At 41.2% G+C, this 23,684-nt stretch overlaps 1 protein-coding gene across 1 annotated transcript in view; it reads left to right on the top strand.

The window, feature by feature from the left end:
- The window catches only part of SLC6A5 (solute carrier family 6 member 5), an 82,747-nt gene that overhangs the window by 16,728 nt on the left and 42,335 nt on the right, over positions 1–23,684 (top strand). The window contains exon 7 of the mRNA XM_089523484.1: positions 17,372–17,496. Coding sequence (XP_089379610.1) covers positions 17,372–17,496 — 125 coding nt within the window. The remainder of the gene's footprint in view (positions 1–17,371; positions 17,497–23,684) is intronic.

The raw sequence follows: 23,684 nt of genomic DNA, 5'->3' as shown, positions 1-23,684 counted from the left end.
TTATTTAATTCTTTTTTAACTTTTGTAAAATAAGTTTTTGATTTAATCTTGTTTTCAATTACTGTACTGTAAACCACCTTGGATCCCATCCTGGTAGAATTGTGAGATGTAAATTCAATGAATGAATAAAGTAATATTTAGAAAGAATGAGATTTGGAACTACAGCGAAAATCAGTTTGAGTCTGAGTTGCTGCTGTTTCTCTTGCTGAAGAGCCATGCCTGTGCATACTTATAAAAATGCATTGACTCTTCAGCAATGGAGACTCCTGCTGTAAATGGCCATAGAACATATTACAATAGAGGAAGGAGAAGGGCTACTTAACTTCTAGTATTGTGAAGATAAAATGAGATCCAGAAACCTGTCTGCCCTTATAGTATTGTAGTACTGTGAAGAGGACAAAGTGGGATCTAGTGTAAACTTGCCAAAGGTTTTTAGAGAGAGATTGGGATACAAATATTACACATAAACAGTTTCCCTCCTGAATTATTAATTCAGCTAAGCTGTTCCTTTTAATGCTCCACATATTGTTGAAACTGCTTGAAACGAGCCTCCAAATTATGGAGAGCCCCTTTCAGACACATATATCAAGACAGACAAATTAAAATGAAAAATGATGTTCACATGCAGAGATGGCTCTTGTGGCATCTTGTGGCTTTGGTAGCCATTACCTGTAGAACATAATTCTATGCAAAGGTCTTTATTGGCCAAATGAGCTGGTCACGGAAGAAGCCAAACAGATATTGTCAAGGTCATTTGTATAACTTCAAAGATGTAGGATCCAAACAGGGAGAGCAACAGAAGTGATATACAATAAAGAAAGCAGGGCAGGTGTCTGGGGAGAGGTGAGGTAGACTGGCTTGTGCCATGAACCAAACACATTAAACCTAAAATATATGAAATATTTCAAGAGTGAGAGCACAAGAACAGGAAAGTATCAGATAAGAAAAATGGGCCATTCTTCCAAGAATGGCTAGTCCCAGCATTCATTAGTTCCTTTGGTATTTTGTCTGAACAAAAGGCAGGAGCAGGAGTTAGTACTGGAGTCAGTGCTGTTGATGGAGCTGAATGACCTTGGAACATATGTGGGGCAAATAAGGTAGGCTTCTGAAATAATTAGGACATTAGATCTCAGGGCAGTGGAAAGTATCTAAATGGCATCTTTTACTCATTTGCAGTTAGCATATGTACCTGCTATAGTTCCATGTAGGAACTATAGAAATCACGACACTATAAATACAAGGAGTTTCAACAAAGTGACCTAATGAAGCAGAAGGAAACCAAACTATTCACTGAGTTTTTCAAACCAGATGAGGTCTTGGCTTGAGGAGTGTGGGCTGTTTGTACTTGATGCTTCAGGCATCTTGCTTCCCAGTCTTACTGAGGTTGTTACAAGTCTGTCTCATGAAGCCAAACACTCATGAGCCTTGCTATGGAATCAGAGTAGTGCATCTCAAGGTAGCTGATGTGAGGGACTGACAGTTTTCTCTGCAATGTTCCAGTGACCTGGAATAGATTTGTGTTCTTTTGCTACAATTGTTTCTGTCCTGGAGGCTTGTCAGGACCAACAGTCATGACTCATGGACTGGGACCACTACATGGACTACCATTTTGAGTAGCAGCAGACTAGAAGACAGGGTATTTTTTCATTCATATGTTTGTCATGGGTGTCCGCAAAGCTGCTTTATACTGAGTAAGACCTTTGGACCTCTTAGCCCAGTACAGCTGATGCTGACTAGCAGTGGTTTTCAGGCTTTCATGAAGATTTTTTCCCTCCAGTCCTAAATGACAATAGCACTGAGAGCTAACTAGCTAGTTTGATGGCTAGATTTAATTATTTATATTTCACACTGTAATAACATCTTTGGGCAGTTTGCAATAAAATAACTTTATACACTTACAAAACAATCTATAGTTTTAAAACAATTAAAAAAACCTTCTAAAGGCTCATTAAACAACTTAAGAATTTAGGACAGGGGTCGGCAACCCTGGCCCGTGGGCTGGATCCGGCCCAGCAAGGCAGCAGGACCGGCCCCAGCCCGGTCCTGCCGCCGCTGCCATCATCAAGGCTGCCGCCGCCGCCGCTTAGGCTAATATGGGCAGCTGGCTGCCAACCCACCTCCTCCTCCTCCCAGCTCTGCCCTCCTCCTCCTGGGCAGCGCTGCCCTCCTCCTCCTCCTCCCCAGTGCTGCTGCTGCCGCCCGTGGCAGGGCTTTCCCGCCCACGCACGGGGCTAGGACGGAGGAGCTTGTCCCCTTTGGCCAGCCAGCCATTGGCCAGCTGGCCAAAGGGGACGGGCTCCTCTTTCCTTGCGTGCAGGCACACGCAGGCCCCACTTCCACATCCATGCACAGGGCTTCCCAAGGAGCCTTTGTGCAGAGGAGGAGGAGGAGGAGGAGGAGGAGGAGGAGTAGGATTAGGAGGAGGAAAGGTGAGTCATTTCAGGTCTGCCTCGGTTTTTTTTTAATTAATTTTTAAAAATGTAAAATACTTATTTTTGGTTTTTTATTTCATTAATTTTTATTATTGCTTTTTATTTTATTTCATTATTTTTATTATTGCTTTTTATTTTATTTCATTAATTGTATTATTAAATATATACACCCCTGCCTTCCCCCCTTTTTTCCATTATTTTTTATTATTAAATATATGCAAGTGCATTTTTTGTGTATTTATGGTGCTTTGAATGCTAACAATCTGCCTTTCTTGGACAGTTATAGTGATGATGATGATAGTGATAGCAGCAAGCCTCTGAGGCACAGCCAATGTAAATTGCTGTGATTTTTACAAACTCATGCGCAGTGAAGAAAAACCACAGTCCCTTGACCAAGTACACACTTCTGAGAAGTACAGTTGAACCCGAGGGCAAATCACTTCTTGTGAGACCACCTTGACATGTTCAAGATGCATAGCCATGTGAACCTTTCTGTCATCTGTCTAGGAATAATGCCCAAATGTCCTCCATTTTGATCATGCCTAAGAAACATGCATTTATATTAACATTTTTAAAAAAGCATCAAATTTTTTCGCATGTCCTCCATTTTAAAAAATGTGTCCTACATTTGAAAATGTTATCCTATATTATTTAATTATTTAATTATTTATTTTTTGGCTTTGACCCCCCAGTTGTCTGAGGGACAGCAACCCGGCCCCCGGCTCAGAAAGGTTGCCTACCCCTGATTTAGGAGATTATCACATTGTATTTAAAGTGTCTTATCCCGGACTGGATACAGTCATGTTTAATTTTAAAACAGGATGTTATTGCATGCAGCTGTGGCCAGATGAGCGCAACCCGTATGCAGCCCAGATCCCTTCTGCACTTATCATATGGCTTTTAAAAACTGGCAAGCTCCTGTTTTTGAAAAGCCCTGGATAAGAACGGTTGGGATCTGGGCTGCATACGAGTTGCATTTGCCTGGCTGCAGCTGTGTGTGACTAGGGACAAGTGAGCTAAAATGGACAGGAATGGGTCATTTTGACTCATAACTACACAGTGTTCTACTCAGAAAATGAAAAGAAACAAAGAAATGGGTGGCTTTCATAATCAGGAGAGATGTAGCAAAAGGAGTCAAGGGATACAACAGAAAATCAGACTAAATCATGACAATAAGAATTCCAGGAAAACTTATAAATAATACTATAATTCAAGTATATGCACCAACCACAAAGGAAGAAGAAGAAAAAAATGAGGGATGGCAGTCCAAGAAGAAATTGGTAATACACTGAATCAGGATTGCTTGATAGTAATAGGTGTCCTGGACTGCAGCCAGCACACACAAACATACTCCAATAAGGATGGTTCAACAAGGTAATTAGCTATGCAGCTGGAAATAGTCCACAAACCTTGCAGGGAGTGAGAGAAAGGGCAAACTGAAAGCCAAAGCTGAAGTCAGGATAACAGGGATCACGATAGTCAGTCCAGTCCAGGGTCAGGTCAGCCAGAGGGTAGCAATAGTTCAGTCCATTCCAAAGTCAAGAGTCAAGGTAACAAGGAGTGAAGATACAGGGTGCCAGTGCAGACAGCAATCACACCAAAGGATCATGCAATAAACTCTGGCATTGAGTTAGCATCTCACAGGTGGTTAAGTAGGAGATTCCCTCCTCGGTACCAGTTGAGGCTTGTTTGCCAATTGTCTCTCAGCAATCCTCCTGGACCTGCGTCTGCCAGCACTTTCAGCCCTGCGCTGCCTAAAGGAGGGAACCTCCAAGCCTGATTCCTCCCCAGAGTCACCACTAGGCTGCTGTACCACCAGAGGAATCCCACCAGCACTAGAACCTGGCTGAGCCTCCTCCTCTGGGGCTGGGAGATCAGGGTTGGCTTCTGGCAGAGCAGGATTAACACCTGGTGTAGCCTCAATTACCTCTTGCACTGGAGGAACCCCATCCTCCTCCTCATCCTTCGATACCTGCTCTTGGCTGGCCATGACAATAGGTGACTGGAATGCTAAAGCAGGAAGCAAAGGAGACTCAAAAACTGTAAGATGTTTTGAACTAGGAACAAGAAATGAAGCAAGAGAATGACTGTTAGAATTTTGTGAGGTCAGCAATCTATTTATTGCAAATACATTCTTCATAGAACCAGAGAGGATACTATACACATGGACATCACCAGATGGCCAATATATATATATAATAGACTACATAATTGGAAGCCAGAAGATGGAAGAGTTTCATTCTCGTGATCAAAACTAGACCAAGCACTGACTGTGGCACAGATCATGGGCTACTCATATAAAAAAATATATGCCATGAAGAAAGTCTCAACAGAATAAAATCACCAGGAATGGACAATATCCTAATTGAATTGTTTCAAGCCACATAAAGTGAATAAATTCCAGTGCTAACCAAAATATGTCAACAAATATGGAAAACAAAACAGTGGCCAACAGATTGGAAAAGATCACTATAGATCCCCATCCACAAAAAAAAAAAAAAAAAAAAAAAAAAAAAAAAAAAAAGAGTTACAAAAGGCTGCAGCAATTACAGGAGCATTAATTTCCCACTCAAGCAACATCGTGCTCAAAATTCTGCAGCATAGACTTCAATCATATATGGAGAGAGAATTGCCAGATGTCCAAGCAGGGTTCAACAAAAAAAGAGGAACTAGGGACCACGTTGCAAACATATCATAGATAATGGAGCAAGTGAATTCTGAAAGAAAATTAGCATGTGCTTTATAGACCATAGCAAGGCCTTTGATTGCATGGTTCACAAAAAGCTGTGGAATGCTCTTAAAGAAATGGGAGTGCCACTGCACCTGATAGTACTGATGAGGAATCTGTACTTGAGACAATGCTACTGTAAGAACAGAATACAAAGAAACAGAATGGGTCCCAACTGGCAATGGGGTCAGACAAGGCTGCATCCTTTCACCCTATCTGTTCAACTTGTGTGAAGAAAATAGCATATAAAGAGCAGGCTTGCACACAGAAGAAAGAGTCAAAACAGGAGGAAAGAATATCAACAACCTAAGATATGCAGATGGCACTATACTGCTAGCAGAAAACATCACAGACTTGGAACAATCACTAAAGAAAGTCAAAGAAGAAAGTGCAAAGGCAGGTCTAATGTTAAACTTAAAGAAAACAAAAATAATGACCACAGATTTAGATAAATTCAACCTAGATAATGACAGAATCAAAATAGTTAAAGATTTCTCATACCTTGGATCAAACATTGAGCAGAACAGAAACTGCAGTCAAGAAATCAAAAGAAGATTAGGAACGGGAAGGGAAGATATGAAAAAACCTGACAAAATCTAAGAGTGTAAAGATATGCAGCTGAACACTATATACAGCTGAAAGTTAGAATTTTTCAAGGCCTTGTATACCTTATTAGCACATATGGCTGTGAGAGCTGGGCAGTGAAGAAAGCAGATAGGAAGAAAATTAATTCATTTGAAGTGTGGTGTTGAGGAAGTGTGCTGAGGATACCATGGACAACTAAAAATAGAAATAAATGGGTCCTAGAACAGATCAAGAAAAAAACTCTAGCTGGAAGCCAAGATGACAAAACTGAGGCTGTCATTCTTCAGCCACATCATGAGAAGGCATGACTCATTGGAAAAGGCGGTGATGCTGGGGAAGGTGTAGGGAAGTAGGAGAGACCACTGGAATGAGCCTGGAGACCTGAGCAGGGAGGTAGAGGAGAGGGGGACTTGGAGATGTCTCATTCACAGGGTTGCCATGAGTTGAAATAGACTTGAAATCAGCAAATAAAAACAACTCCTCATGATTTGACCTTTCAAAGGTTACCAGTCAAGAACTGCATCAATGTCAGACTATATATATATATATATATATATATATATATATATGTGTGTGTGTGACTGGTTAGATGTGTGGATACTAAATATGGCTGTCCCAGTTGTATGTACTTCACCTCCAAATGGGGCTCCTTTTTTTAAAAGGAGCAATTCCTCTAATGCAGGGGCAGGGAAATTTTGACTCTTTGATAATCTGGCTTGCAGATACCATCAGTCCTATGCAGCATAGTCATTTATAAAGGTCTGTGATGGTCTAGTCCAAATATGTAGAGAGCAAAAGATTGAGGGATAACAAGGTTGAGCAAAACAGTACATTATATCTTGAGATTATCCCTCCCCCCAACATAATAAAGTATTATTGTGATTGTTAAGTCAAGCAGGCTCATATTTAGTCCAGAGAGAACACAGAAAGAGTGAGATGAAATCTTTTAAAAGTAATGTTTCAGGGGATTCGTTTGTCCTGACCACTGTAAGAAGCCATTTCCGCCCACCAAGTTGTTCATAGTCCTTTGATGCTATTCTGCTTTTACAGTCAAAATGGCCACAATATTAATATACACTGTATGCATGTTCAAGCAGCTATGGCAGGCCTCCTCTGTCTGATTTGTTTTTAGCCTAAGGGCCAGCCAGCTCAATCTGATATTTTTGCAGTCCTTCATAACACATGCCCCAGTTCTGTCATCTTTCACAGCGGATTTTAAAGATAAGAGTGATGATTTCTCTGAAAAAGTTTATCACTGCATTTAATAACTCTCTGGCTTGTTTCTACCCCTCCCCAAAGCATTTATGTTTATGGAGATATTTACTATTCTGGGTACTTTTCATTTTATTAGAAAGATACTACACTGAACCACTGCAATTAGTCTGGTCTTTACAAATTAATTATACGACAACTGAGATTTTGCAGATGGTTTCCTTAGCATTTGATAACATTTGATTTCCTTTTTGAGATCTCTCTCAGCTGGCATTTTTCTATTATGGAATTGTCAGTTATACTTTCTTTGCTGTTACTTCCCCAGGCTTTTATTTTATTATCCACTTAGCAATAAACACTTCACAGAGAATCATAGAGTTGGAAGGAATTCCAAAGCCCAGCTAGTACAACCCCCTGCCAGTGCAGGAGTTCATAGCTAAAGCATAATCCAAGAGATGGTAATCCATTCTCTGTTTTAAAAAACTCTAACAGAGAAAAATAACCATCTTTCAAGACAGTGGGTACCACCTTTGAACAGCTCTTACCATCAGGAAGTTTTCCTAATTGTCAGTTGGAATCTCCTAATATGAATCCAATGTTTGAGGTACTGCTCTCTGGAGAAAAAAAATGCTTGCTCCATCTTATTTTACACAAATTATAAATAATAGCCAAATAATAAATAAGCTAAAATTTCTGTCTTAATTTCCAAACATTAAATATAATGCTTAATGACATTCCTAGGGCTGTCCTAGGAAAACCTCAGGGCCTGGGACCTAAAGCGATAGTGAAAATGAGGGGGAGATCTCCCAGTATGGGAGCAAGTTTTCCCTGGTGGTCCTCTATACACCACTAGAAAACATTGCAGGCAGCTCTCTTCCAGTGGTGATGTTTCTGATGGCTGTAGACATCCAGAACAGTATATTGCGAGGTTAAACAGAGATAGCTCGACATCTGCTAGAGCCAAGTCCTCTTATGTTTCCTAGGAAGACTGGCAATCAGATTTGTCACTTATACCAGCCTAGAGATGTGCTGAGTATTTTTCTTTCATCGAAATCAATAGGAGGCAAAATAATTACAATGTGAAGTCGAAGACTCCATAGTTTTTTGTGGGTTTTTTGGGGGCTATGTGGCCATGTTCTAGAAGAACTCTTCTAGAACATGGCCACATAGCCTGAAAAACCCACAAAAAACTAAAAATAATTACAGTTTTTAAGCAGTAAGAAAAGGGAGTCAAGACTGCTCTGCTATTCATACCTTGGTTGGTGTGAGGGCTCTGGAAGTAATATACAATCTGCCACTTCACTGCCACCCCCCACAAATACACTGAGGAGTGTTCTGCCTATTATCTTCCTAAAAAACCCACAATGGAACAATCCATACAAAGTTCCCTGGGGTGCAGATAATTAATGCTGTACTTGGGAGTTGTTGAAGTCTCATTAGATTTGTTTTCTAATGACTGTTAACCTTTTTGGTGTGTTGCCACGATCAATAGTTCTTGGTTGCTCCTTGCATGCTGATTAAGCTATCGCCGAGAGTTTTCCTCTCTGCAGATGGGAGGTCTTTACCTTTACTGTTTTATAGCATAAGCAGTTTTCCTCATGACACTAACATTGCAGTCCTAAGCATATTAACTTAGTCCAGATGAGGTCAATGTTTTACTTAGAAGTATATCAGTTTAGAGCTGCACTTAAAAAATCACATTTTAGTTCCTGTTTTCACTGTTTTGGATATTCCCTCTTAATGAAAGACAGAGATCTAGACAAACAATGCATTTTAGGCAGAGAAGGCTATCCTACTTTATTTTATTTAGATCCTGCTTCTCTCTCATGTAGAACTCAGAGCAGTTGCTTTATTGCATAACAGTGACTACTTAAGCTTTATAGGTGAAAAGCAGTAGTAGTATATTTGAGATGATTTCAAATAAATAAATAAATAAATATTTTATTTGTATCCCACTTTTCTCTTGGCACAAGATCCAAGGTAGCTTACAATAACGTTAAAACAAGGTACAGCTAAAAAAAAAACAAAAAAACCCGATGATACAATTTAATTTTTTTTTAAATTGCATACATTTGAAACAGTCTAAAAGAATTCTGAAACACAGCAGACATCATATAAAATGGCTCTTCTGTGCATTCAGTCAGCAAATGCCTGTTTAAATTAAAAAGTCTTCACCCACCAGCAGAAAGAGAGCAGAGAGGGGGCCAGCCTAGCCTTCTGGGAAAGATAATTTGACAGCCTGGCAGCAGCCACAGAAAAAGTCCCCTCATGTGTCCTCATTAAACAGGGCTGTGACAATTCTGGGACTGACAGAAACCTCCCTCCTGAGAATCCTAAAACTAGGGGAGGCTTATATAGGAAGATTTGGTATTTAAGATAGTCTGGACCAAAGCTGTGTAGGCCTTCATGACCAACACTTTGTCAAGAAACAAATAGGTAATTAGTGAAGCTGTTGCAAGAAAGGCGTAATATGTTCCCTGTAATCAGCATTCAGCATTCTGGCTATTTCATTTCACATTTTTGAACAGTTTCCAAAGGCAGCCCTATGAAGAACATGTTGCTGTAGTCCAAATGACATTTTTTATCATGGCAACTGTCTCCAGATTGAACATCTGCAGGAACAGGCATAACCAATACAGTAGTTTTAACTGTGCAAATGCATTCATTGACACCATTGAAATCTAGGCATCCAGGTTCAGAAGTGAGTCTAAGAGTACACCCTAGCTATGAACCAGAGATTGGAGAGGGAGTGTAACTCCATCCAGCACAGGTTGGCTCCCTGACTGTCTTTTGACTCACCAAGAGCAACTCTCTTCTGTGGACTAAGCTTCAATTTGTTCTGTTATCCCATTTTAATTCATCTCTATAACAAACTTGTGAAGTAGATGGTGCTAAAATAAAGGTTTGTCTGAGATGTCTCCATTAACTTCAAATCCACACCTCCCTTTTCTAAGTGCACTATTTATAGTGGATGTCCTAAATTCAGAAAATAGTTGTCTGCAAGCACTGAAACAGAGAATTGTGTGAAATTAGACCACTCACTAGAGATACAGTCTGGAAATCTGGGTCTGTTGTGGCACCTTAGTCAACATGTACATCCAAGGACCAGCACAGGATGAGTGCAAGTAGTGATGTCTTCACATCTGTGTACATAATATGGAAAGGAACCTGTGCAAGTGAAGTACTTTATATGACTTGGCACAACACAAGGCCATATAGCCAAAACAGCTAGTTTATTTTTCATTTATTATGTTGCATGTGGAGCCATTTCTTTTCTCTTTTCTCTTGCAGAAAGAACAAGAATCTAGAATCTTGAACATTTGTATAAAATTATACAAAGGTTAGAAGGAAAACTCAGACTTTTAAGCCAATCTAGAATTCATAGGAAGAGAAACCCATAGCTGCATTTTGGTAGAGATGTGAAGGAAACAATGTGCCCTTCAGAACAGAGATACTTCCAGCATTTAGGATTAGTTGGTGTTTAGATAAACCTGATTTCAGGAGCATGTTCTTGGCTGAGTTCATGTGTCACCCCTAAAGCATAGGACCACTCTCCTAGATCAGGCTCCATATGGTTCTGATCATATATAGAGGATGGTGTAACACATGAGAGGAACAACTGTGATAATTTCTCCACATATTGACAGTATCCTATTAGTGACATACAAAGGCTTAAATCTACTTTATTCAAGTATATGCTTTTTTAAAAACAATTGTGGAAGTGGCTGTTCTCCTCTATCCTCTGCAATGTCCAAATGTGCTCTCTGCTGCCTGGACTGGGGCAGGGCTATTGCAGCACAATGGGGCAGTTCTGGTGGTAGTGACAGGAGAGTCATGGTAGAGTCCCTCATACTGAATTCTTACATTACGCTTAATTGCCTAGAATTGCAACCACTAATTGATTTTGTCCAGGTGCATTAGTGTATGAATTTGGCCATAGTTTATGAAATTGAGGTAGTTACAAAAGGTATTATTTTCTCTTTATCTTCTATCATGCTTGCATGTACACAACTTCAACTGCAGTGCATAGGGAAGTAACAAGATGAGCTACTTTTCCCTCATAATTTATCCCAGCACAGCAAAGACAACATTAATTTTATTTTAAACATTTTATCCTTCAGCACATTTCAGTAGAGGTTCACAAATCAACTTGAAATTCTAACAGTTTATGTTGTAGCACATACCTCAACTTAATATTCTGTGTGAGTGATAAACTTTCTTAGCAAGGGTCTTTTCATCTGAAGTTGATACAGAGCCAAAAAAAAAAAAGTTTCCTTGAGAATAAGATTAGAACACAGCAATCTGCTTCTGTAGTTAACATTATCAAGGCTCAGCAGGAAGGAAAAAAGTGATAATAGACTGTATTATCTTGCTTAAGGGGGCTCCCTTAGAGACTGCGATGAAACTGCAGGGTGCATTTCTTGGCAGGTTTCTCATCTGCTTTTCATCATTTCATATATAAATGTCATTGGAACAGAAACCTTTTGATATTCTATTGGAGAAAATATCTCCATTTACATTTTTGATTATTAATACTTGCATCTGTAGCAATAGCAAGTACATTTCTATACTGCTTATCAGTGCACTTAAGCACTCCCTAAGTGGTTTACAATGTGCAACTAATTGCCCCAACAAGCTGGATACTCATTTTAAGACCCTTGGAAGGATGACAGGTTGAGTTGACCCTGAGGCCCTGGCTAGTACTGAACACACAACCTTGTGGTTAATGAATGAGTGGCTGCAGTACAGGCATGTAACCACTGTGCCACCAGGGCTCTTTATCTGTACACATACAAGTCACACACACAGAGAGAGAGAGCTGCTGTTGCTGCTTATGCTCATTGTTCCCTTTTAGCAATGTTGGCACATTTTACCCATTGGAAAGGGCAGAAAAGTGAATATATATTTCAAGAGTTGTTCTGGAAAAGAGTTATCCTGAAAGGGATTTTAAGAGATACTTTGATGGTATTGACGATGCAGCATTGCTGCTTAAAGTGGCCTAGTCCTCATAGCAGCCTGGGGGGGGGGGTTGCAGAGGTCCCTCATTCAAAGTCTCCAGAGGCCTATTCACACTACAGAATTATACACTATATATACAATATAATATATATATATATATATATATATATATATATACACACATGGTTATTCTATTCTAACTACCACAGTTTTATTCTATGGAATCCTGGGATTTGCAGTTGTGTGTGTGGGAGGCATTTACCTCTAGTGTCTCACCAAACTATAAACCCCAGGATTTCATAGAATTGAACCAGGACAGTAAAACTGAAATAATAACAATATACAGTCCGTCCTCGCCTTACGCGGGGGATCCGTTCCAGATCCCTCCGCGTAAGGTGAATTCTGCCTATGCTCGAGCCCCATTGGAAACAATGGGGCTCGTGCGCGGCTGCGCGCACAGGGCGCAACAGGCACGTGCGCCCATTCAATTGAATGGGATGCGCCGCCCCTTTCCGCCCCGCGCGCGCCCCGTGGCTTGAGCGCGTATGCTCAAGGCCGCGTAAGGCGCGCCCGCGTATGGCGCAGGCACGCTGTAATTCTGTAGTGTGAATGAGCCTTGGGTACCTTTAGCAGCTTTCATTTTTTGATAGCTGCAGGCATCAATTGAAAGTACCCCCCCCCCCCTAAAGTATTAACACTGATCATGATGATTACTCACACAAAGTTGTTTCCTTGCTCTTCTGAGAGGCCAAAAGCCAGGTAGTAATGGGTGGTGAGAGAAGAAACAGTAGCATCACTATTGCTGTGGCTAGAATTGAGTGTGAAATGACTTTTTAGCAACCCCCTCCGTGAGAGGATCTTTTCAGGTGCCTGTCATTTTTGTTGCACCCAGGAGTAAAAATAAATGGTAGAAGTTTTTCTCTTTTTTTGCCCCCAAATGCCCTTGAGTGAGTATGGGGAGTATTTCCACTATGTTTTGGTATCCTTGGGCCATTTTATACTCAGGAGAAACCTTTTTGAAACAGGGTGCTGTCAGGGATGATGGGAGTTGTTGCTCTACACCTCAGGCTGTAACTTACCACCTTGTTAATGAAGCTGAGCTGACCAGCTTTGGTCAGTGGTTATTGCTTTCTCCCAAAGCAGCAGAGTTTTCTGAGAATAGGCTGAAGACCCTGACAATCTTCTCCAAGCCTTCTCACTCTTCTTCTTCAGATGTCTCTAAACACCATCAGGATTCTGCTGGTTCTTGTATCTTCACTCAAGACACCAACACAACTCAGTAGTTTTAGATAAAAGATCTACTTTATTCTACTATATACAGTTACTATCTCTATATGCCCAACAATCCACAATATCTCTACACTCTACCAATACTCCACAGCTACCCACAAGTTACATTAGCAAAACTGGCAATTATTATAGCAAATGTTTGTTACCACCCACTAGACAATTACCACCCAGTGAGTGTGTACATTCACAATGATTGGTTGACTTTTGTTCATCCCATACTCAAGTCCAACCCATGAACATCATCTGATCACCTTGTACATGTAACAAGTCTCAGGTGTTACCAATGTACATTCCTTAATTTTGTCCTTGGCTCCCAAGACTTCTAAATTATATCATCCTTTACACCTGTGTGATTTCTTAATTGTTCATGCTTAGTCATTCTGACTCTCACATACATATTTTATTTCTATAACTGCATGTCCCATGTTGCATTTCCTTGACAGGTGCGACTTCTGATCACTTTCTGTTGTTAAAAAGAAAGTCTCTGCTGGGCCTAAAATGGCCCAGAATGCTCCAATACCTGGTCAGGATACCCCATCAGTAGCATACCTAATATATTTCACATATGGTGTGGATCATTTTTATAACCATCTTGCTCTCTTGAACAGCCTTTTCCAGATCTGGTTGAGCTGCTGGCTGGGTAGAAGGAGACTCTCTTTACCACCTAGCCAGCAGAGTGGCTGGACCTGGAAGGCAGTCATACTAGTTGCTGCTGGTGGGGGTGGGCTGCTCCCTCTGCCTGCAGCCTTTGCTGGATCTGGCGGAGTTGCTGGCCAGGATGGAGAGAGAGGAGATTCACTTTCCCACCTGGCCAGCAGAGTTGCCAGACCCAGAAGGCAGCCCTTTTCCACCAGTACACCATGTGACCTCCCCCAGGTGCCACCCCATGCAGGTTGTATCTCCCACACACCCTAGTGATGACCCTGGACCCCATGCCTCATAGAGTTTGTTTCAGGGTATTTTGGGTCAATTCTTTAGGTTATTTTTTGCAGGAGCATTTTGATAGTGTGGCCCTTCAAGGTCTCCTGGGGGAACAATGCAGCCTGTTAGCTTTCCAGTTACCCACCCCTGACAGAGAAGTGCATTCACAGGCTGCTGAATAACCTGTCCCCCAATTTAACAGAATTAATCATTGCATAATATGAATTGGAATCATTTTCATACGAAGCATTAGAATATTGGCTCAATGCACTTTTTTTAGGTTAAAGGCAATATAAATATTTTTGCTAGGTGTCCATCTGTTAACTGTAATAATAAAAGAGGAAGAAAGAATATCCATGCCCTTGAAACCTAAATCTCTGAAACTTGTTTGCAAACTGGAGAAACTCGGAGGATTTGTATCACAGGTTTATTTTTGTTTTAAAAATTGATTAATTTTAATTAATTCATGTTTGTTTGTAGTTTGCTAAACCACATTGAATCACCTAGTAAGGTGACACAGAGGACTTTATCACATGCAGCTTTTATATCACCATTAAAGGTAGATAATAATGCCTTTGGTGACATCATATAACACTGGACCTTACTGCACAGGACCTCCGTGGTACAGCCTCAGAACAGAATGGAAGGGGCCAGGAACGAGTGGGGGATGCTTTTTACCGCACACAGAAGTCCCTCACTCGTTCCGTTCCTCTCTCTTCCGTTCCCAATCCGTTCCATAGGGGGCGATTTTTGAGAACTGTTCAGACAGTTCTCAAAAATCGCTCCCTCTGGAACAGAAGAGAGGGGAATGGAATGAGTGAGGGACTTCCTTGTGTGCGGTAAAATGCATCCCTCATTCTGTTCCCTTCCTTTCCATTTTGAGGCCGTCCCAGGAGCCCTGTGTGGTAAGGTTCAGAGTCTCCATCTCATTGTTGGCTTGCCCTACAAGTTCTGTGAGAGTGCACCTTGTCTTTGATGGGGGAAACCCATCAATAAGCTCCCAAATGTACTACTGTAGTACTATTCCTCAGGTGTGACAGGCAGTTCTGATATTGGGCAGCCATGTACCGGCAGTGTCTCCCTCCCCCTTCACTATTCCATGTCTACTTTGGTGGACAGAGGGGTGTAGCTGGCTTCTCCCTATCCCCACCCACCTGCCAAAGAAGGAATGACAGTCTTCTGCTCATGATGAGACACTCTCATTTTTTCTTTGGCAGGGGATGGGCTTATCTATGCCCATCCACCAGTGAAAGAAGAAATGGCAGTCTTTTCTTCATGAGAGACTCTCATGTTCTTTTGTGTGTGGAGGGGAGGAGCTGGCTTTTCCCTGCTCACCCACCCCTCTTCCAGCCAGAGACGAAATGGCAGTATCCTGCTCCTGAGGAGAGACTCAAATTTCTTTTTGGCAGAGCACATTCAGAGACCAGAGGGTGGCATTAAGGTGGCAGTGCAGAAATCAGATAGCATGACCATGGATCACCAAAGTAGCACTAAAGTATTAATGCAGAGAACATGTGATTTAAAAAATGATGTAAAACTGGTATGCTTCTGTTAAATTAGTGAGATTATGATGGGACAGAGGGAAGTGTGAAAAAGTCCTGAGTCATTAAAGCCACTAGAAGGAAAGTACCAGGTTTCAGAGCACCAGAGGATGTGGCTATTTAAACCTCTGGCCTTTCTCACTGTTTCCACAGCACAGGTTATATTTCAATGTAACCTAGCTGCCTACTGAACAGATGATATATGTGGGGAAACTGTACAGGCTGAATATGTGCCTCTCCTGCACAAAGCACATGAACTCCATGAAGAGTTAAAAAGAAAAGGGGTTACACATTCATAAAATACCCTAAATTCCTTGCATTATATGAAAAGATGAAAATAAACCCCATCCTTCTGTTTCCTATGTATAAAGCTTCTGAGTGGGAAAATAATGGTATGTGTCAATGGTGATCAGCATTTTTATGATTCACTACATGATTTCCATAAAGAACAAAAAATATGCATTTAGGGGACTAGAAGATGGCAACTCTGAGGGACAGTAACATTGCTGATGCCTGCTAAAGTGGGGAAGAGAGCTAGGAGAGGAAAAGATCGAATGATCATTTAAAGAGGGAGGAATAACTAGCAAGGAAGAAAAATAATGTTGGTAAGGAAGTGAAAGCAGAGAGAAAATGAAAAGGCATGGGGGTGTATGTGTTTCTAACCCAGGTGACGCTGGTTGTATCTGGGCCAGAGAGATAGTACTGGAGGGATAATTCAGATGAAGCAGAGTGCTTTCATTAAATACTGAAGTGCTGTGGAATTACCATCATACTGAGAAGGCACAAAGATGTAACACTTATATAGACAGATTTTTTTGTTCATCCTCTGACTGATTTCTTCAAGGATATTACTTCAGGAGCTTAGTGGTTACTTCAGAATAACTCATAGCTTGTTCTGATGTAATATTGTTCTTTGATACATCTTTCCTCGCTCTTAAAATATTGTAAATCAAAATTGTATGCACATGATACATTTCTTTCAGCTGTTATTTGTTTATTAGGTTTGTATCTCACCCTCCCTCCAGCACTTAGGAGGAGCTGTTTGTCCCTGAAGCAACCCTATGAATAATATGAGAAAGAGAGATTGAGAGATTGACTTAAACTGTGATTTCCATAGCTGACTAGCCTTTTTAACCTGGGATTGTCACATTCAGAAATAACACACTAGCCATTTGACAACTTTGTGCATATTTATAAACCAGTAGGTCTCTTTTCATCAGCTGGCATAAAGCCTTTCATCCTAAGGGCACGTATGAGACTGTAACTGCAATGCGCAATTAAGTATACCAAGGATATATATGGCAATAAACATAGAGTGTGCTAGAATCACAGCTATCATTTTCCACATGGTAAAAGTCTTAGATTATTATGCTGAAAGCATTTTTCATTTTATTGCTGCTATCTTTACAATACTATTTTACAGCTAACACCTCTGTAATAGAAGTTTTACCTAGATTATTTGTTATTTATATGTTGTGTGATAGTAACAGAGTTGGTTAAAATGCAGTTTATCAATCATCTATGAAAGGGCAGAGAGATATAGCTTATTTACTTAAAATAGCTATAGTTTCTTGTACTGTATCTAGTGTGCCTTGTCACTTCACCATCAATAAGTTTTCATTGATACATCTAGTATAAACAGTCATATCCAGTTTGCTTGTTCACACAACTAAAATGTCTATTATTTCCTCCTATTTCTTCAGGGACACCTTGATAGTAACTTGCACCAACAGTGCCACTAGTATATTTGCAGGCTTTGTCATTTTTTCAGTTATTGGATTCATGGCGAATGAGCTTAAAGTTGACATTGAAGATGTTGCAGACCAAGGTATGGCTGCTTGGTTTTTTTTAAAATGCAAATCTAGTTAATCAATTTTTACAAAATTGTATAATTGTATTTGTTTGATGTCTGTGCAAGTCAACTTGAGGATACATAGGTTGCAGCCAAAATGGTACCACTTCCAGGTACTAACAGATAAACTACCACCATACTTTCTTTAAAAACAAGACATCATATGGATTCAGATCATCCTCTAGTGTACTTATGAACATATGAAGTCAGGTTGAGGTTCTTCCTATGTTATCTTCTGCTTCCCAAGTCTAGTAATATTTAACATTATCCTGGTTATGGAGCTTGGCATGAATTGTATTGATAATAACACATAAGTCTGAAATCCTTACTTTCAGTGAGCCATGTCTCATGCTCCTACTTAAAGTAGCTGGAACTAAGCTGTTTGGGTAATACACTGTTCTGCCTGTATTATATTCTGAAGAAGCATTGGTAGCCATAGCTTTGTCATGAATTTGGATTAGTACAATAAATTCCTAGATAATCTGAATACTTTGTATTCAATATTGTATTCTTTGCCATTGCCTTTCTTTCTGCTTTATCCCAACCAGTGTAATATTTTAATCATAACCACCATGGGCAAAACATCTATCTTCTGGCTCACATTATTTTGTAAAGCACTGTGTATCTTGGCAGGGATATTTAGTGCAAGTACAAATGGCCCCGAAGGAGTGGCTTGACACCACCCCTTTGAATGCCAGACTGGGGCTGCAGCAACTGCACACTGCACCCCGATCTGGCTATTTGCTGGCTCAAAAAGAGACAGCAAAATGCCACTCCCTTTTGAGCCAGCAAAAGGGTGCCCTTTCAGCTACCACCACAGCTTTTCTGTGCTCTTGTGGTGTGCTACATATGAATGCTGCACTACCAGAGCACCAAAGAGCTGCCCACCATCTAGTCAGATGGGTGGGATGATGCTGGCTTGGGGGCATTGTCAGGGCATGTGTCTAAATGCCATGCCCCCACTCCACCCCCAAACCAGTGTATTATGCCTGTGTGGTTTGCCCCTTAGTTGTGATGTTGTCCTGACTTTGCCTGATGCCCAGGGAAGGTGACTACAGCAGATTGCACAACTTGCTAGTTGTTCAAAGTAATGTTAGAGAAAGCTGAGTTGTGTCAGGAAAAGCAGAGTATGCTTTCAATAGGAAAATTAGAACAGGGCTGTCATGATTATGGATTATACACTGCAGGAGATAATAATAATGATAATAATAATGGTTTATTTATATTTTCCCACCTCTCCCAAATGGATTGAGGTGGGATTACAACCAGTTAAAAAATACATCAGAATAAAATACATTTAAAATATATTTAAATACATCGATAAAATAGTACAGTTAATATAGAACTAGGTCCATCAAGTGGTAATGCAACAATTTGTCCAGTGATATAATGATGATATTACAACAGGCCAGGTGGATAAGCTCGCTGGAAGAGATCTGTCTTAAGTGCCCTCTTGAAAGTATCTAAGATGCTGCCTGGTTCTTAAGAAGTAGGCATGGTATCTTCAACTGTTGATGTCCTCAGGTCAGAAAAGTAAAGAGGTGGGAATCAAGCACTCTCCTAAAATGGATTGATCAGTGACCCATCTGAATCTGAGTTTTCTTGGAATGCTATAGAATTTCAGAATTAGTGGATAGAATGGGAATGATGTCTGCTACTTGTAGTAGTATGGAAAAGCTTAAAAATAAATTAGAGCTAACCTAAATCTTCCCAAATTAGACCTTGAATTCAAAAAAAGAAACAACATGGCTGGAATCTGCAGTATTATTGCTTGCACCCATTTAATGCTGTCTTTATGTGACTTCAAATTAACTCAGACAAATTAACTCAGACTATATAATGGTGATCCTATCATGGGGTAATCTTGGCAATATTTATTCAGAAGAGATTTCCCATTGCCTTACACTGAGGATGACAGAGTGTGATTTGCCCAAGGTTACCCAGTGGGTTTCCATGGCTGAATAAAGACTCAAACCCTGGTCTCCCAGAGTCCTAGACCCACACTCAGACCACAACATACTCACTCATCTGTTAAATGCCTCATATTTAAAGGATATTTCATTGTTTTTTTCATTTTATATTTGTAAAAAAGGAGAGGAAAAAAGTACAAAGGAAGACCTAATATACCATGATGCCAAAGAAAGCATTTCATCTTTTCAGAGCATTTTACTTTTGGGCTTTCACAAAGGGATTCAAAAGAATGGAATTCAGAAAATGTCATACTGGGAATTGTGCATTTCCAAGCCATCTCAGGACTGTGAGGTGCTTACTTTCAGATATCTGCTGTGGTCCTGAGTGTCTTATTTGATTGATGTTTGATCTTAGGTGTCATAAACAATAGGATCCTTCTATAACTGAACATTCAGTTGAAACACTGCTTGTTCAGTTTAAATTGGAATATCTGAGGACTGTGGGAGACTTGCAAATATCTTCGCTTCCCCTGAGCTTCTTGCCACACAATCCAAAACTGCAAGATATGAACAGCAGGTGCCATCTGAATGTAGTCCAATTGTTTGAGAGCCTGAAATCTGAATCTTGCAGCTGCCATTTGCTCTCAAAACTGCCATAACCCAGAAATTCAGAAGTAGAATAGTCGCTCACACATGGAATCATTGAACTACTAAATCTGTCCATCTCACATCATGACTCTATTTAGCTTAATCATAGAATCATAGAATCGTAGAGTTGGAAGAGACCACAAGGGCCATCCAGTCCAACCCCCTGCCATGCAGGAACTCTCAGTCAAAGCATCCTCGACAGATGGCCATTCAGCCTCTGTTTAAAAACCTCTAAGGAAGGAGACTCCACTGCACTCCGAGGGAGTGTGTTCCACTGTTGAACAGTCCTTACTGTCAGGAAGTTCCTCCTAATGTTGAGGTGGAATCTCTTTTCCTGAAACTTGCATCCATTGTTCCAGGTCATGTTCTCTGGAGCTATAGAAAACAAGCCTGCTCCCTCCTCAATATGACATCCCTTCAGATATTTAAACAGGGCTGTCATATCACCTCTTAACCTTCTTTTTTCCAGGCTAAACATCCCTAGCTCCCTAAGTCGTTCCTCATAGAGCATGGTTTCCAGACTCTTCACCATTTTAGTCACCCTCCTTTGGACACATTCCAGTTTCTCAATGTCCTTTTGAATAATAACATTTTCTATTCAGTAACTGAAAGAGATAAAGGAGATGAAGTCCCATGTGCTGTTGTTGGTCCATAGATTTTATTATCTGAAAAATCCCAATGTGTTTCAGCCTTGTCACAAATTGGCTTTCTTCAGGGGCTATTGTAAAATGAATAAAATTACCTTTACAGCGCGCCTGCGCCATACGCGGGCGTGCCATACGTGGCCTTGAGCATACATGCTCAAGCCGTGGGGCACACGCAAGGCGGAAGGGGCGGCACTTCCCATTCAATTGAATGGGCGCGCGCGCCCGTTGTGCCCCGTGCGCGCCCGCGCCGCCACGCACGAGCCCCATTGTTTCCAATGGGGCTCGAGCATAGGCAGAATTCGCCTTACGCGGAGGGATCCGGAACGGATCCCCCGCGTAAGGCAAGGACGGACTGTATTATGTTGTGGTCTTGGGACCCAGAAGAAGGCCCAGACCCTGAAGAATGCCAATTTGTGACAAGGCCAAATGTTGGGTTTTCTAAGATAATAATGGTTGTGGACCATCAACAGCCTGTGGGACTTCCTTTCCTTTATCTCTTCCACCATGAATATGTGCTTTCCATATTTTTGTTCTATTCGGTAACCGGACCAATTGTTCTTAAGTAGTATTTATATTTTTATTTTACTTAAAACCATTCTCTCTCCCCTTAGCTGCAATCACCTAGACTATTGGAATAGGTACATAATAATAATAATAATAATAATAATAATAATAATAATTTTTATTTGTATTTTCTCGCCTCTCCCTGTGGATCGAGGCCAGATTACATCAACAAATTAACACAGTACAGATATAAAATACAGTCAATAAAACACTGACATTATTATTAATTCAATAAAATAGCTAAAACATTTAGCACATCTAAAACATTTAGAAAACATACATCATAATCAGAAGTGAAGCATTTTATCTTAAAGATCTCCCATAAGAATATGTATCAAGTAAACTGAGGCCCATATGCTCAAGTGTACAGTAGCCTCAGCTTCTTTTATTTCTGCTGCTATGAGCCTTCAAGTTTTATCTGATTTATGACACCCTAAAGTGAATGTATAATGGGGTTTTATTGGCATGTTTCTTCAGAGGGTGTTTGCCATTGCCATCCTCTGAGGCTGGAAGAATGTGACTTGCCCCAGTGGGTTTACAAACCCTGATCTATAGTCACAGTTCAGTGCTCAGACCACACCATGCTGGCTCTCTTTCTGTTCCAACATCTGTGCACTTCTGTTATAACACACTATTGATGTTATTTAAACATGAAAGGCTTAGGCTTGGTAATACACCTTTAGCTTCTCATAAAACACCTTTGGAAAAACACACTGTCTGTGGTTGCAGAGGGAACTGCCTTTGGGGGCATGCTTTGTTTTCCATGACCAACGTGACCTCTGTTGGATGTTTCATAATCTGGGCAATGCAAGTCATGCATTTTCACAGAATGGAAGAATGGGATTAGACAAACACTTTAGACAAACACTTCATCTACTGGCTGCAGATTCTGGCAGTTTCATTTGGTGGAGATATATGGTCTAGTGTTCAACAAAGATACTAAAATTTTGTACAGTTATTGTATAGAAAGTATTTCAGTGTGCTTGTGTTATACATGGGCGCGCCTTATGCAGACTCCAGCATACACTGGAAGTGCGCACTGGACATGTCTGGAAGGGGTAATGGCACATGCACTGCATGCCGTCATGTGGATGAGCCCCATTATTTCCAATGGGGCTCAAGCATACATGGAATTCCACTTATGCGGGGTGTGTGTGTCCAGAATGGATCCCCTGCGTAAGGGAAGGGCAGACTGTATTACACTAAACGGTTTTACAGCATAAATTGGACTGTTTTTGTGTACAATCAGTTATTTCATTCCAAATCATGGAATCATAGAGTTGGAAGAGACCACAAGAGTCATCCAGTCCAATCCCTTCCCATGCAGGAACTCACAACCAAAGCATCCCCGACAGATGGCCATCCAGTCTCTGTTTAAAGACTTCTAAAGAAAAAGACTCTACCACACTCTGAGGGAGTGTGTTCCACTGTCAAACAGCTCTTACTGGATCTTCCTCTTAATGTTTAGGTTGGAATCTCTTTTTCCTGTAGCTTGTATCCATTGGTCCATGTTCTAGTCTCTGGAGCAGCGGAAAAGAAGCTTGCTCCATTCTCAATATGACATCCCTTCAAATACTTAAGCAGAGCTATCATATCACCTCTTAATCATCTTTTCTCCAGGCTAAACATACCCAGCCCTAAGTCTTTCCTCATCAGGCATGGTTTCCAGATTCTTCACCATTTTGCTGGCCCTCCTCTGGACAGGCTCCAACTTGTCAGCATCCTTTTTGAATTGTGGTGCCCAAAATTGGACACAGTATTCCAGGAGAGGCCTGACTAAAGTAAAATAGAGTGGCACTATTCCTTCCCTTGATTTAGACACAATACTTCTGTTGATGCAGCCTATAAAAATCTCATTTGCCTTTTTAGCTGCCAGACCTTTCATCATTTTGGTGGCCCTCCTTATAGAATGTTCATGTTTAACATTCAATATGATAGATATGGATACAGTCACAGAGACAAAGGCGGGTTATAGACCGCCCATTTGGGGCGGTCTGGACCCGTCCCTTTCCCAGGAGTATCGGGGCCTCAGCGGACAGAACAGCAGCCGCTGAGGCCCCGATCCGCCCCTTTCAGGCTGCGGGGAAGCAGCAAAACGCCGCTTCCCCACAGCCTGAAAAGGGGTGTCCCTGGGGCGTCAAGCCCCAAGGACACCCCGCGGCGGCGGGGAGAAGAGAAAGGGGCCGCTTGGCCCCTTTCTCTTTTAGTCTGCTGGGCGCAGTCGTCTGAAGGCTGCGCCCAGCGGACTAAACCAGGAAGGAGCTCCGCAACGGAGCTCCTTCCTGCTCCGTGTTCAGGACGCACTAAGCGCCCTGGCGCGGAGCAAGGACATCATGTCTGCACCGCCCTGTCTAGAGGCGGTGCGGCCGTGACGTCCTCACGGCGGCGGCCGTAT

Source organism: Sceloporus occidentalis, unplaced genomic scaffold (assembly GCF_023333645.1).
Source record: "Sceloporus occidentalis isolate IW3139 unplaced genomic scaffold, rSceOcc1.0.p SCAF_4, whole genome shotgun sequence".
In the NCBI taxonomy this organism is placed as follows: Eukaryota; Metazoa; Chordata; class Lepidosauria; order Squamata; family Phrynosomatidae; genus Sceloporus; species Sceloporus occidentalis.
Note: the sequence above shows the minus strand (reverse complement) of the source record. Positions and strands in the feature narration are given on the sequence as shown.